The following is a 16,344-nucleotide window of genomic DNA, read 5'->3' on the forward strand; positions in this document are numbered from 1 at the left end:
TCAATGTAATACACTATATCAATAGAGCCAAGGACAAAAACCATATGATTATCTCCACAGAAGCAGAAAAAGCATTTGACCAAGCCCAACATGCATTTATGATAAAAACCGTACAAAAAGTTGGAATAGATGGTCTCTACCTCAAACTGATAGAAGCCATCTATGAAAAACCAACAGCCAATATCATACTAAATGGTCAAAAACTGAAATCCTTCACACTAAAATCAGGAACAAGACAAGGATGTCCACTATCACCACTCCTCTTCAATACAGTTTTGGAAACATTAGCCATGGCAATTAGACAAGAGAAAGAAATAAAAGGAATAAAGATAGGAAATGAAGAAGTCAAATTGTCATTATTTGCAGATGACATGATACTCTATATAGAAGACCCCAAGACCTCCACCAAAAGTCTTCTAGACTTAATAACCAAATTCAGTCAAGTAGCTGGATACAAGGTCAACACACAAAAATCAATAGCTTTCCTCTACACGAATGACAGACTCACTGAAAGAGAAATAGAGCAAATAATTCCTTTCACAATAGCATCCAAAAAACTGAAATACCTAGGAATCAACCTGACACAAGAAATCAAAGACCTCTTCTCTGAAAACTATGGCACTCTGAAGAGAGAGATTGAAGATGATATCAGAAAATGGACAGACATCCCCTGCTCCTCGGTAGGAAGGATTAATATAGTGAAAATGGCCATACTTCCAAAACTGTTATATAGATTTAATGCAATACCAATTGAGATCCCAGCAGCATACTTCATGGGCCTTTAGAAAACAATCCAAAAATTCATTTGGAACAAGAAGACACCCAGAAGAGCAAAAACAATTCTCGGTAACAGAGACATGGCAGGGGTTATCACAATCCCCAACCTGTGACTATACTACAAAGCTACTGTGATAAAAACAGCATGGTACTGGTAAAGAAACAGACCTGAGGACCAGTGGAACAGATTAGAAGATGCAGAAACAACTTCAGACACACTCAGCCATCTCATCTTTGATAAAGGAGCCAAATACCCTCACTGGAGGAAAGATAGCCTCTTTAATAAATGGTGCTGAAAAAATTGGGCTTCAACTTGCCAAAGATTAAAACTAGACCTATATCTCTCACCATGCACTAGACTAAAATCAGAATGGATTAAAGATCTAAATATTAAAATAGAAACTCTGAACCAGTTGGAACAGAGGTTAGGTAGAACCCTTGAAGACATTGGAGTAGGAAAAGATTTTATGAACAAAACCTCAGTTGCCCGTGAACTAGCACAAACAATCAACAAGTGGGATTTCTTATTATTAAAAGGCTTCTGCACAGCAAGAGAAATCACCAGCAGTGTGAAGAGACAATCCACAATGTGGGAAAAAAATCTTCACCTGCTGTTCCTCAGACAAAGGTCTACTATCTCGAATCTATAAAGAACTTAAAAAGATTAGACCTCCCAAATTTAAAGACCCATCCCAAAAATGGGCCTCTGAAATGAACAGACATTTCTCAGACAAAGAAGTAGAAATACCAAATAAATACATGAAAAAATGTTCAACATCACTGGTCATTCGAGAGATGCAAATGAAAACAACAGTGAGATTCCACTTCACTCCAGAAAGAATGGCTGCTATCATGAAATCAACCAGTAAGAAATGTCGGCGGGGCTGTTGGGAAAGAGGAACCCTGCTCCACTGCTGGTGGGAGAGTAGACTGGTGCAACCACTGTGGAAATCAGTATGGAGATACCTCAAAGAACTAAGACTGGAAGTCCCATTTGACCCCGCTATTCCCCTGCTGGGGATCTTCCCCAAAGAATTAAAAGAATCATACCACAGTGATATATGTGCACCCATGTTCATAGAAGCACAGTCTGTAATAGCTAAAACTTGGAAACAGCCCAAATGCCCATCAACTGGAGACTGGATAAAGAAAATGTGGTTTTTTTAATAAAATGGAGTACTACTCAGCCATTAAAAAATGAGAATTTAGAGACATTTATAGCTAAGTGGATGCACATTGAGGAGATACTCTTAAGTGAAATAAATAGGACACACATGTATAAATACTGAATAGTTTCTCTGGTGTGAGAAACTGAAAGTGTAAATAAGGACTAAATGTATAATAGGTAATGTGAAATAAGAAGAAAAGGGGCAAAGGGGAAGGAAGTGGGAGGGCTAGGGGAAAGGATAGAAGGGAATGGGATTAATATGAGAAAATGGAAAAATAGGAACAAAATCTTTGTAAATAGGGAGGAATGGAGGGGTTGAAGGGAGGGCTGGGCAAGGGTGAAAAATAAGAACCAAGAGAGACTATGTAAAGGTGCAAATTTCCAATGATGAATGTCATTATATTGTATACGTAAAATGTACCAATGATTAGAATGAATAATCGATAATGTAAAATAGGAAGAAAAGGTCCAAAGGGGTAGGGGTAGTGGGAGGGGCAGGGGAAAGGAAAGAAGGGAAAGGAAAAATGATGAAAAATGGAAAAAATGGAAATAAAGTCTTTGCAAATAGGGAAGGGTGGAGGGGGTGAAGGGAGGGCTAGGAATGGGGAAAAAATAAGAACCAAGATGCATTATGTAAAGGTCCAATTCCCAATGAGAATCTATAAATAATTGGGTTGTATACCTACAATGTACCAATAAAAGAATTTAATAAAGTGCAAAAAAAAAAAATAGCGCTGGCCTGCAGGGTACAACCTCCTAACAAATCTGTAAAGGCATGATTTTCTCATCTTCCTCAAAATAAGTTGGCCTACTTTCAAAAATTCGTGGCGCAGAAAAGCAGTTAAGTATGAAAGTCTTAAGCTGACCGTTTATCACGGTATATTACTACCTTATAGCTGCATCTAAGGTTATGAAATTCAACATCAAAAAAAATTAAATTAAATTAATTAAATTATTATTATTATTATTATTTAATTATCCTTCTTCTTCCTACCGAGGAGCAGGGGATGTCTGTCCATTTTCTGATATCATCTTCAATCTCTCTCTTCAGAGTGCCATAGTTTTCAGAGAAGAGGTCTTTGATTTCTTGTGTCAGGTTGATTCCTAGGTATTTCAGTTTTTTGGATGCTATTGTGAAAGGAATTATTTGCTCTATTTCTCTTTCAGTGAGTCTGTCATTCGTGTAGAGGAAAGCTATTGATTTTTGTGTGTTGACCTTGTATCCAGCTACTTGACTGAATTTGGTTATTAAGTCTAGAAGACTTTTGGTGGAGGTCTTGGGGTCTTCTATATAGAGTATCATGTCATCTGCAAATAATGACAATTTGACTTCTTCATTTCCTATCTTTATTCCTTTTATTTCTTTCTCTTGTCTAATTGCCATGGCTAATGTTTCCAAAACTGTATTGAAGAGGAGTGGTGATAGTGGACATCCTTGTCTTGTTCCTGATTTTAGTGTGAAGGATTTCAGTTTTTGACCATTTAGTATGATATTGGCTGTTGGTTTTTCATAGATGGCTTCTATCAGTTTGAGGTAGAGACCATCTATTCCAACTTTTTGTACGGTTTTTATCATAAATGCATGTTGGGCTTGGTCAAATGCTTTTTCTGCTTCTGTGGAGATAATCATATGGTTTTTGTCCTTGGCTCTATTGATATAGTGTATTACATTGATTGTTTTTAGCATATTGAACTATCCCTGCATCCCTGGGATGAATCCCACTTGGTCAGGGTGTATGATCTTCTTGATGATCTTCTGCATTCTGTTTGTCAGTATCTTATTAAGGATTTTTGGATCTATATTCATTAGTGACATTGGTCTATAGTTCTCTTTTTCAGTTGGGCCTTTCTCTGATTTGGGGATCATGGTGAAGTTTGCTTCCAGGAATGAATTTGGGAGTATTGCTTCCCTTTCAATTTCATTGAAGAGTTTAAACAGTAGTGGCAGTAGTTCCTCTCTAAATGTCTTATAGAATTGAGTGGTGAAGCCATCAGGACCCGGACTTTTCTTGGTTGGTAAGTTTTTAATTATGTTTTCAATTTCATTGATTGATATTGGGTTGTTTAGAATTTTTAGGTCTTCTTCATTCAACTTTGGTAATTCATACGTGTCTAGAAATCTGTCCATGTCTTCTGTGTTTTCCATCTTATTGGTGTATAGGTTCTGGAAGTAGGTATTGATGATCCTCTGGATTTCTCCTGGGTCTGTTGTAATTTCACCCTTTTCATTCCTAATTGCATGGATTTGGGGCTTTTCTTTCCTTTTTCTGATAAGGTTTGCTAAAGGTTTGTCAATTTTTTTGCTTCTTTTGAAGAACCCACTTTTGGCTTCATTGATTTTTTTGTAGTCTCCATTGTTTTCTTAGTCTCTATTGTACTGATTTTTGCCCTCATCTTTATAATTTCCTCCCTTGTATGAGCTTTGTGTTTGTCCTGCTCTTTTCTTTCTAGAAGCTTGAGGTTCAGCATCAGGTTGTTTAATTGGGCACGCTTTATTTTCCTAATATGACTATTCACTGCTATGAATCTCCCTCATTATTCTGCTTTCATTGTGTCCCGTAGATTCTGATATGTTGTATTGTCATTTTCATTTAATTGAAGGAACTGTCTGATTTCTTCTTTAATTTCCTCTGTGACCCATTGGTTATTCAGAAGTATGTTGTTCAATTTCCATGTGTTTATGACGTTTTTGCAGTTTCTTTTGGTGTTGATCTCCAATTTCATCACACTATGGTCTGATAATATACAGGGTATTACTTCAATTCCTTTACACTTACCTAAATATGTTCTATGAGCGAGTATGTAGTCTATTTTGGAGAATGACCCGTGTGCAGCCGAAAAGAATGTGTATTCTGATTTTGTGGGGTGAAACATTCTGTAAACATCTGTTAAGTTCATATCTTCAATAGTTTGATTGAGTTCTAGTATTTCGTTGCTTGTTTTTTGTCTAGTTGATCTATCTATTTGTGACAATGGGGTATTGAGGTCCCCCACTACTATTATATTAGTGCTTATATGGTTTTTCTTGCCCATTATTATTTGTTTTATATAGTTGGGTGCACTAGCGTTTGGTACATAGATATTTATGATTGTCATCTCTTCCTCTTGGATTGTTCCCTTTATGAGGATATAGTGTCCTTCTTCATCTCTCTTAATCAGTGTGGGGTTGAAATCCACTTGATCTGCAAAGAGGATAGCTACTCCTGCTTTTTTTCGGGTTCCCGTCTCATGGAGTATTGTTTTCCACCCTTTAACTTTCAGTCTATGAGCTTCTTTTTGAATTAAATATGTTTCTTGTATGCAACGTATTGTTGGATCTTGCTTCTTGACCCATTCTGGCAGTCTATTTCTTTTGATTGGTGAGTTCAGACCATTAACATGATGGTTATAACTGATATGTATTGACTTATCATTGTCATGACTTTTTCTTTTTGTTTGATCCTCCCCCTTTGCTTTTAATTTCTTGTCGTGCCCAGCGGATTCATTATGCTGGGCTTCCTGGGGTTGTGATCCTCGTTGTCTTTTTCTAGGATTTTGTCTAAAATTTTTTGTAGTGCTCGTTTGGTATTCATGAAGTTCCTAAGATGCTGTTTGTCATGAAAGTATCTTATTTCACCATCACTTTTGAAAGATAGTTTTGGAGGGTACATCAATCTGGGTTGGAGGTTGTTTTCCTTTAGGGCTTGAAACACATCACTCTAAGCTAGAGAATTTTATCTGTCTCTCTCTCAATCCCTTTCCTTTTCCCAATTTTCCTTAGTAGCTACACTCCAACGATCCAGTTGACTTAAGATTTGTGAAGGCATTTATCTGATTTATTAAAAACCTCCACATTCACCCATAAAATAACCAGATGACCCCAGTGTATAAATGGAGCTGCAGACTTGTGCTTGAAGGCAAGGAAAGCAGTATAAAAACCTTAAAGATCACCATAAATGTGATTTCCAACTCCCCTGGAAAAACAAATGATGTATTGAGATTGCATAGATAAAGAAGTTCAAAACCACAGCTGTTTGAAAAGGAAGGGTTTTTTATAAGTATGTACTTTTTTTTTTTTTTTTTTTTGCTCTGTAGAAAAGAGATAGAGCTGTATGTAATATTTTATATCTTTCAGGATCACACCTTAAAAATGTGTTGTGGGCACAGTTTGAATTTGTTCTCCTGCTGTACTCCATTCACTGTTCCACACCTTTTCCTGCCACATTACTATTTTTGCACCTTAGCTGTGCTCATCCAGTTAGGACTTCCTTCTTAGCTGGGAGACCATCTTCAGCCACAAAATTTCACCAATGATAAAGGTCCATTCAACATTTACCTGACAAGGGGCCATTTTTACTTTAGGCCCTGCCCTTTTCTCACTGATAAGGTAAAATAGACATGGTGCTATAATGATCAAATAAACAATTTCCTCCCTAGGTTTAATCATAATGACTATCTGATTTAACCCTTTTGGACCTGAAAGAAAAAGGAATTTGGTATAGTTCAGAATTCCTCATGGTGTCTTAGCTTGGACCCTGGAGCAAATCCAGTGGAACCTGAGCCCTTGCCTTGTCTAGGTGGTTTACTGCTGGAGGATGTCCAGCAAATTACTTCATGTCTTTGAGCCACAGCCTCTGCATTCATAAGAAAGAGAGTAACTACTTTGATCTTTTGCTAAGTCTACATGTAATTAACATTTTCAAAGGGTAAAGTGACAGACTGATGATAATAATTAATTTGCGTTATTTTTCATTACTTATTAGCCTAATTAAAATATATCAAGCTCCATAAGGATTGGGGCTAACAGTGGGAACATTTAGATAATGTCAGAGGTGCATGTCCAACATACAGTGTGAGGTTTGTGTCATTGTGCTGTCTTATTCTTTTGGTTCTCTATCACTATATTTAAAAAATCAAAACCTTATTGGACTGCTTTCTGATAGGTATCATGTGAAATTTTAATTTTGCTATTTATAGTAATAGAGAAAAAAGAACTGGGATAAGTATAAGATAGATCTATAACCATTGAAATAAATGTATAGAATTTCATTTTAAACTCTCCAAGCCTACTTTTTAAAAATCACTGATTATGATATATGCAACTATTGGCATGAAAGATTTATTAAAATCTTGACATCTGGTCAAGAATTGTAGAGTAGACAGAATTTTAGTGTATTCAATTTAATTTTTCTTTGGGAGGAGACTCTAGCAGAAATTAAAATTCACAGAATAGTTCCTTGACCTTGAATTGTTCATCCATAGCCTTCAGGGGGTCTTGGAACCAACTAAAGTTGTGTAGAACAGTGTAACAAACTACATGTATTTTTTTCTGGGGGGGGAGTTTAGTAATCCTCATAAGAGTCTTAAAGGGATTCTCATCCTATGAAAGATTAAGAAACAGTTATATGACATTAATATCTCATTTTAGGAAAATACATACAAAATATGTTTCGTATACCCGTTCAATTGTTAAAATCATCCATGTGTCATCTCAAAGGCCTAGAAAATTAAAAATGTAAAAACTCAAGCAAAATTAAAAAATAAAACTTATTTTTTGGCTTTTAGAATATACTTATTGAAGAATATATGACTTTTAGATATTGCTTCTCCAATTTACTTATGATCCTGAAGTCGTTCCCTACCTTCTCCCTTTCTTTTCTATTCTGGCTGTTGTGTTAACCTTCCTGTTTTTCCAGGATGACTAAAAATATTGGGGATGATGGAGGTGGTGACGAAAACACTTTCAACTTTAGCTGGAAGGTGTTCTGCAGCTGGGACTATCTGATTGGCAACCCAGAAACAGCTGACAATAAGTTTAATTCCATCACGATGAACTTTAAGGTAGAGATACAAACTTCAAAAGCCTGTCCTTATATTTCTAAGAGTAATGTTGGAGGCATTCCATATGGTCTAGTTAGTGAAGCATTTTGATAATTAGAAGAAAGATGAACTCATCATTCTGCCTATAAGGATCTGGGCACAGTTCCGATTATGACTGAGAAATAATACCCATGATCCACAAAAGCATTTTTTCCCTTGAGTACATTTCTTCTCTAAATTTGGTAATAAACTAATGGTACTGTACTTGATTGAAACAGGAGAACATCAGTAATCAGAATCAGAGAGTTTAAATAATAGAAAAATGCTCACTAATACAGGCATAAATTTAATATTTAAAATTGCAGCTTTACTTTGTAGCTTTAAAAATTGCATGGGAGAGAGTAAAATGAAGACTATCTTAGTCTTTTAGAGTTTGTTTTTGAGAATTTACCCTTTCACTCATGAGGGACAGTATTCACCTGATTTGTAGAATTCTAGATTGAGTTTATATTTTTGTTTTTCATATTCCCGAGTTCCTGATAGATTTTGTTGCTAAGATCTCTGCTGGGTTTTGATTTGCTTGGCTATAGGAAGCTATCATTGAAGAAAGAGCAGCTCAAGTAGAAGAAAACGTCCACTTGATCAGATTCCTGAGGTTTCTTGCCAACTTCTTCGTGTTTCTAACACTTGGAGCAAGTGGATACCTCATCTTTTGGGCTGTGAAGCGATCCCAAGAATTTGCGCAACAAGATCCTGACACCCTTGGGTGGTGGGAAAAGAATGAAGTTCGTCTCTGCATGCTTTTTATGTGCTTAGAAGCTTCTATTTGCTGTTTTGTGGGTTAGGTTTATATGATGGGACCCTTAACAAGGCCACTCTTTACCTGTTCCCTCACCTTGGCCTCGTGACTAACCAACTTTGTTGCACATATTCCACCATATTCCTTTCTTATTCCCAAATCTGTACTGTCTTTCATTTTGTATCATCATGGAATGTTAGAATCAGGGCAGATATTGGAAATCATATAATCCAACCATTACTTTTTATTTTTAACAGACGAAATGATGAATTAAAAGAGATTGGTGATAGGTTTATGTTCAAAGAGTTAGGAGAAGAGTTAGGGTGAGAGCCCAGGAGCATTGATTTGAAATCTAAGACTATTTGAGCTTGTTTTGTTTTCCCTGAAGATCTTGCATGTGTCACTGAAAGATCCAGTTTCTGAATTCTTTGAAACAGCTATGATAAAGCCCTTGGCACCTATACTTATTTCACTATAAGCTTAAAGACTTCTTCCTAGCTTTTGGTTTTCTTCTCTTTTTCATGAGAAGCCTAGTTGGACATCTTCAAACTCTTTCTCCCAGTGCCTTACTTGCTCTGCTATTCAGAGGTTGAAGGCCAGCTGCTGGCCATGTTTACCTTCACAGTGTAGAGAAATGTTACAGGGAGACACTTAGGATTAGGAAATCATTGATCATGAATTGTCTCAAGGAGCTAGTTGAAAATGTGGCATTATTTTGAACTTGGACATTTTCAAAGTACATGCATATTTAGTTGCAATTAATGCAGATTTTCCATGCAAAACTTCTGTAAATCCTTGTAGAAAAAAAAAGACAAATCTTCATAAGGACAGAATTTCTTATACAACAAATGAGATAGTCTACTTACAAAAAAGGTTGCAAATAAAAACTTTCTGGTTATTTCAGAATTGGGAACAGTAGAGATGGGAAAACCATACAGTTAAGAGACCATACTGTAATTTCATAGACATTTCATGGAAACTTGTAAAATAGAAGTCATTAGGTAGAGGGATTTTTTTCATAAAAGCAAAGGAATACCTTAAAGCATGTACTAAGTTTGCTTTTAAAGTTATCTTTTATAATTCTAATAGTAAATATAGGCAAAATGAACATACAGCTTTGGTTCTTCATTCATATTAATCACTTTTGTTTAAATAAGCCATATTAAAGATGAGTGACTGATTTTTATTAAAGGGTCATTCTTTGTAAGAATCTGTTTAACCTCTATTTTAGTGAATCCCTGAGTCATAGAAGTCAGTGAAGGTAATAATGAGGATTCATGAATAACTTTACCTCATAAAGTCAAATAAATTTAACTTTACCTCATATACAATTTCACAGGATCTGCTAGTTTTCTGTGTTAGGTTGAAATTATGCTATACTGATTTTATAGTATTTCATGCTGAGTTTGTATCTTATTGATCATGCTGATACAATGTTCTTAATAAAAATGGAGAAACATATTATCAGTTATTTTCTAAATATAGTCTTGTAGTTATAATCAATCAAAACATGGTGTCAGGAAAGGAAAATAGGAAATGTTTACTAGTGACAAGTTGAGTCAGGTATTTGAGAAAGACACAAAAGTTAACCAAAATATTTTTTTCTCATGATAAAAATAGTTCATGTTCTGGATTCTCATCTTTGATTTATTTAACCTAGTAATATAATCATAAGGGTGCCAAATAGGAGAGAAGAACAGCACATTTTCTCCCTTTCATATTTTCACTTCTCTCTCTCTCTTGCTGTCTCTCTGTCTCTCTTTTGTGTCCCTCCTCCCCACTTTTTCCCCTTTTATATCATTTATTCTCCTGACTATGGCATTATAGGCCAGTTTTAACTTTCATACCTAGGCTTCCACAACATTATTTAATATATTCTCTATTTGTTTTTCAGAATGTTTTGTTTTCTTTTGGTAAAATTCATTCCTTTTAAAAAATCTCTATAAGTATGCATTCTATAAGACTCAGTATTTAGTCTGAAGTTAATCTCAGGGAGTTCATCCATTCTAACTGATTCAACTACTGATATATTGATGATAGTAAAATTAGTATTCCCAGTTGCAACCTCATCTTCAAGGAGATAATTTTCCACTTCCTTTGAAACTCTTATAGTGAAATGCAATGCTACATCAAAATCAGTACCACATAGAACATTATGTGTTCTCTGGAAACAAATCGCCATTACTAGTAGCTATACAACTCAGATACATATATAATTTGTGAAGTGAATGTGAGTTGAATATTTTCTTTGTTGTTTTATTGAGACTAAATTCTAAAAAAATGCATGAAATAATTTTCTTTAGCTTTATACAAAATCAATGGAATAAGACTTAATAAAAGTCTTCCAGAATTCTGGAGGAAAGTAATAAATTTTAAACACCATTAACCTGATTGATCCCTTGTGTTTCTTTGCAGATGAACATGGTTATGTCCCTGCTGGGGATGTTCTGTCCAACACTGTTTGACTTATTTGCTGAATTGGAAGACTACCATCCTCTCATCGCTCTGAAATGGCTGCTAGGACGCATTTTTGCTCTTCTTTTAGGCAACTTGTATGTATTTATTCTTGCCTTGATGGATGAGATTAACAACAAGGTAAGCCTGGTGTCTGGATTGTCTTTACCATCAGTATGCTATTAAATTCTGTCTCAAGATGCCAGAAATACCTTTGAAAACAGTGTGGACTTAGTTTTGTTTCTATACCTTTGCTCTCTAGATTGAAGAGGAGAAGCTTGTGAAGGCCAATATAACCCTGTGGGAAGCCAACATGATCAAAGCCTACAATGCATCCCTCTCTGAGAATACCACTGGGCCACCCTTTTTTGTTCATCCTGCAGATGTTCCTCGAGGACCTTGCTGGGAAACAATGGTGGGACAGGTAATGAGTACAGAAATCAGTCAATTGAAAAAAAAGCAGTCAGTATTTCTTCCAAACGTGTTTCCTATTTTTGCTTATTAATAGAAATAGCTCAGATCTATTGAATATTGTTTGCTGACTCTGAATTTCATATGCATTATCTCATTCAGTCCTCACATACATCCCTTGAGAAAAATACTTCTTGTAGGCTCATTTTTACACTTGGATATAAACACACTGATGTGAGAATTGTACTCTCCACTTAGGTTCTTATAAAGCACCCTGATTTAAATGCAGGTTCAAATTAGCATTTAAATGGAATTCTATGTAGTGTTACTTGTTTGCCTTAAAAACAGAACAACACAAAAATAGGATCTTTGGAGATCACACACTAATACTAGTTTTAGTAATGTCAATTTTTGTCAAACAAATTTTCCTTAAGATTTAGAGGAAATGTTGCTATAAGTTATTTGTTTTCATAATGAATATGTAAGTGACGCCAGTCTAAGACAAATGATATTTTACCAGAGAAAAGAAATAATGTTGGACATGTCTTTTTGTCCAATAAGGGAAACCAAACCAAATAAATTCAAACAAAAACAACAAAAATATTCATGTCAGGATCTCTTATTTCTGTACAGATCCAATTTATATTTTGAAAAGCCTATATTATATCTCATTAGAATTTACATCCTTAATGTGCATGTGTTAATCTCGTTTGGGACTTCAGCTCATCATTGAGAATAGCAATTTTAAAATATAGTGCTTATTTCTGTTAGACAACAGTTCAGCAGTAATGCCTTTGAGACATTATTTGAATTTTTTTTGCTGTGTGTCCTTTTAAATAAACCAAAATTGAACAATCAATATTAGTCTTATTAAACTAATATAATTTAAGGAAATATAAGCAGGGATGGATATCTTCAGTCTCAATCAGATGCTCATTGGATTTAAGCCAATCAATTATGATTTCAGTTATAGGAAAAAATAAAGCAAATGTATATAATGACAAACACAATTGAAGGCAAACTACAAAATATGGTATAGTTAAAGATTGTATTTTGCTTTATTTGTAAGCTTTCAGGGCCCAGATAAGCCCCTCTTTCTTACTTTTGTGTTATTAAGTGTTCGATGTTCAGATATGCATATTTCATACATGCTCATAGGAGCAAATTAAATATGAAATAATACGTGAAATAAAAATTGTATTCACTTAGAAGAGAGATACTTGTGGTCTAGGTTATGGTAGACAGAATAATGGCCCCCAAATCATCCATATCCTAATCCCAGGAACCGTGAATATGTTATCTTACATGGCAAAATAAGCTTTGCAGTGTCCAGTGTGTGACCATGGATGTGCAGAGGATCAAGAGGATTACTCAGGGATGAGATTCAGTTCAATCACTGAGAACTCAGAGGGACATAAGAGAACCTCAGGGAAACAGCAACCAACCGAGATCTGTGTGGTTATTTATTTGTAACTCAACAACACGAGAACAAAGACGTAGGAGAAAAGCATTTTGCAACATATTGTATAGGAGTTTTTGTCAGGGAACAGGGCAAGAATGGGATGGTTTGTTACGTGACTCATGTGGACCTAATTTAGGCAATCTCATCCGGGCAGAGGGCACACAGTGGCCAAAACAAATACCTCTGACCGTAATGTGCTCTTAACCCTCCTGACTGTGGTCCTGCAGATTGTGCTCTCAGCTCTAACCATGCATTCCAGAAGCATGGGAACTGTTGTTGCCCAAGGTCCCTTCCTAAGTGGACTCAGGTTCAATCACTTCCTTGGCCAGCATCTCCCCACAGTGCAGATGTGATTAAGTTAAGGATCTTGAATTAGAAGAATTACCCCGAATCCTGTGAGTGGGCCTAAGGAAATCACAAAGTTCTTTATAAGTGGGTGTAAAAGGCTCAAAGCCAGAAAATTGAGATATGACAGCAAAAGCAGAGGTGAAGTGATGAGCTTTAAAGACAGAGGAAGGGGCCATCAGCTAAGCAAGGAATGTAGGATGCCTCTAGGAGTTAGGAAAAGCATAGAAACAGATTCTCCCCCATGTGTACACTTTTTGACTTTAAACTTCTGACTTCCAGAGCGGTATGTAAGAAAAGGCATTTTAATTGTTTCGAGTTATACTAAATTTGTTATAGAAGCAATTAGAAATGAATATTCATGGATCTACAAGTTTCCATGTTTCAAGGCTATTTGTAGTGAAATATGGTCTTGATTTTTTTTTATTAAGTTCTTTTATTGATATATTTTAGGTATACAAGTCGTTTACATTTATCATTGGGTGTTTGTACCTGTACATGATGTATCTTGGTTCTTATTTTTTTGCCATTACCTGTGTACCCTTCACCCTGGTCTTGATGTTTAACATGAATCTGTTTTATCCATCTAAACTTCCACTTAAATCTTCCACACAAGTTTCAAGAGATGAAAACATCAGAAAATAGAGTTTTCGCAAACTCAGAGTTTGAGATGTTTTCTTCTATTCATCCTGAAGAGCAGGCTGAAAGGTGGGCTACGAAACCTACTTGTTAGTAAGCAAACACCCTTTGTACAAGGTTAATAGGATTAACAGTGGAGGATAGAATCTGGGCTGGCCACCTCTGTGGAGAGGAGGATGAATTTAATACAAGTTATCACTCTAGGGGAATGTTTATGTTAAACTTCTGTGATTCCCATGATATTGACTTAAAATAAAAGAAATGATAGTTACTTATTTCTTCTTGGAAGCCCTTGGACTATGCTGCTTGTCTTTTTTGTCTTTTTAATGCTGTTCATCGTGATTTTCCTTGCTTTACCCTCTTTCCTTACTGCTATTTGTATTTGGAGTTCTGTGATAGCCAACCCGACTCCATCTTGTGCCTCAGTGCCATTTTGTACTTGTGCTTGGACAAAGTACTTGTGCTTGAACAAAACACCCCAAACCCCCACATCCTGGTTGGCAGAAAACCTGCTGCAGTTGCAGGATGTTTTGTAGCTCACCTAGTGTGTGAAACGTCCTTGTGTCCCCCACACTCACCTGCCGTGGTTCTGCTTCTGTAAGATTCTTCTTGCTTTCCCCTGAGCCCTTCCCAATTGAAAGGACGATTTAAAAGGAGAAATCAAACCACCCCCTGATGCCGAGAGAACTTTCCAGGCACTGCCCTCTCCCACTTCTCGAGCTGCCAGCTTTAATAAAAGGACTCAAATCTGGCGCAGAGTGGGACATCTCCATTGTTCTAACTTGCTCGTCGATAACAGTTCCTTCTTTTCTTTCATGTTCTTTCTCCCAAGGAGCATTAAGCACTTGTAGCAAAAGTCTGGAGAGCTAGCAGGTGGAAGAAGTAGCAGCTCTGAGTAGAGTGCTGGCGAGGCAGGAGGAACCCATGGGAATGAATGGGGACATGCTGGACGTAACAACTTTTAGTGGTGGTGAGGTAGACGTGCTGCACATAACAACTTCTAATGTCCTTTAATCAATATCTATGTACCTACACCTGGAAACATTTCTATCCTTTAGTCACTTCTGAAAATGAAGAAGTAGTAAAGGCAGATGAGTGTATGTAATGTTAATGAAGCTCCGTAAAGGCTCATTCAGTGTTCTATAAGAACACTCCAGAAGTTTCCTCTTCTCCATGGATGTATTCTGCTTGGTTTCTGCAAGGATCCTGTGATACTCTAAAATCTCTTAAGTCAATATGAAAGTAATTTATCTGCTCTTTTAACTTTCCAAGTAATCATATAGTCTCATCTCCAATGGTACTTGATAAACAGTGCAGTCTTTTGGGGGGCACATTTTTTTGAAGTTATGGAGGTACTTTGGTTCATGAACTTAATTTGTTTTATGCTTTTGGGGAAGATGGCCACATTTGTATTGGTGTGGGTAAGATGGCCACAGTTGTGTTTGTCACTGGATGTGAAGTTTGTGAACAGAAGTAAAATTTCGTTCAGTACTTTTGTTTGGGAACCAAATTGTTTATGAACAGAAGCGTTCATGAACTGAGGCACTACTGTGTATTTAGTGAGGTCTACATTTTGGAGAAGGAGAAAAAGAAGCCAAAAGCTAAGGATAACAATGGTTAGGGCCAGGGATTTAGCTCAGTGGTACCGCTGCCTGTCCCGCAAGTGCAAGGACCCAAGTTCGATCCCTGGTACCAAAAACAAAAACAAAACGGAATAAAAAAACGATGGTTAGCACTTGTTGGATAATTTTAATGTGCCAAACATTACCTCATGGAATTTTTAAATTATCCTCTGAGATATGTCTTATCATTCTCATTTTATTGATGAGGAGACTGAGACTTGGAAATGTAATCTAATCAAAACCTCACAAGAAGTCAATGAGAGGAGCCAAATATAACCTATATAGTTAGGTTAAGCTTGTGTCTTTTGCTCATAGCACTGGACCAATCCCCAGAAACATAATTAGCCTCAGGACATGTCTCCAAACTCCCGGTCTGCAATATCTATGGTCTGTAGCCCTTTATGATGCCTTGCCCATTCTTTTGGCTTTGTCTGTCGGTGATTGCTTTAAGTTTATGGTTCAGAGTTGCCTAAACATTTCAAGCCAATGTCCTGAGAGTGCATTTATCAGGGGTGGAATGTGATGCTTGACAAGAAGCCCGTGTGGAGACCACGTGTCCCCTTCTGACTTGATTGTTAGGAAGTGGAAGTGGATGTCATCTCTGAGGTGGGCTGGGACCACCATTTTGGTGTTTTTTTTTCTAGAGCAATGAGTTTCTCTCATGGTATATAAATAGATATTTAAACTTTATAGCTTTTGAGTCTTCGGTATTTTTATAAAAGTTAGATTTTTTTCTTATATTTAATTTTTATCTTGGGAGAAAATAGTATTTCAGCCATTGGGATGAGGATGCTTAGGAAGATGTGAAGGATTTCCTAACCACCTGAAATTTTCTTTTACTTTTGGAAGTCTTCCTTTTTTGGTAGTG

At 36.3% G+C, this 16,344-nt stretch overlaps 1 protein-coding gene across 3 annotated transcripts in view; it reads left to right on the top strand.

Annotated features, from left to right (window-relative positions):
* Positions 1-16,344, top strand: part of Tmc1 (transmembrane channel like 1) — a 455,769-nt gene that overhangs the window by 413,984 nt on the left and 25,441 nt on the right. For all 3 annotated transcript variants that reach the window (XM_087184103.1, XM_087184105.1, XM_087184104.1), the window contains 4 exons: positions 7,621-7,765; positions 8,335-8,529; positions 10,959-11,138; positions 11,260-11,421. In XM_087184103.1, coding sequence (XP_087040229.1) covers positions 7,621-7,765; positions 8,335-8,529; positions 10,959-11,138; positions 11,260-11,421 — 682 coding nt within the window. The remainder of the gene's footprint in view (positions 1-7,620; positions 7,766-8,334; positions 8,530-10,958; positions 11,139-11,259; positions 11,422-16,344) is intronic.

This window comes from Heterocephalus glaber, unplaced genomic scaffold (assembly GCF_053883595.1).
Source record: "Heterocephalus glaber isolate CG9 unplaced genomic scaffold, H.glaber_assembly_v1.0 deba00001481, whole genome shotgun sequence".
Taxonomy (NCBI): domain Eukaryota; kingdom Metazoa; phylum Chordata; class Mammalia; order Rodentia; family Bathyergidae; genus Heterocephalus; species Heterocephalus glaber.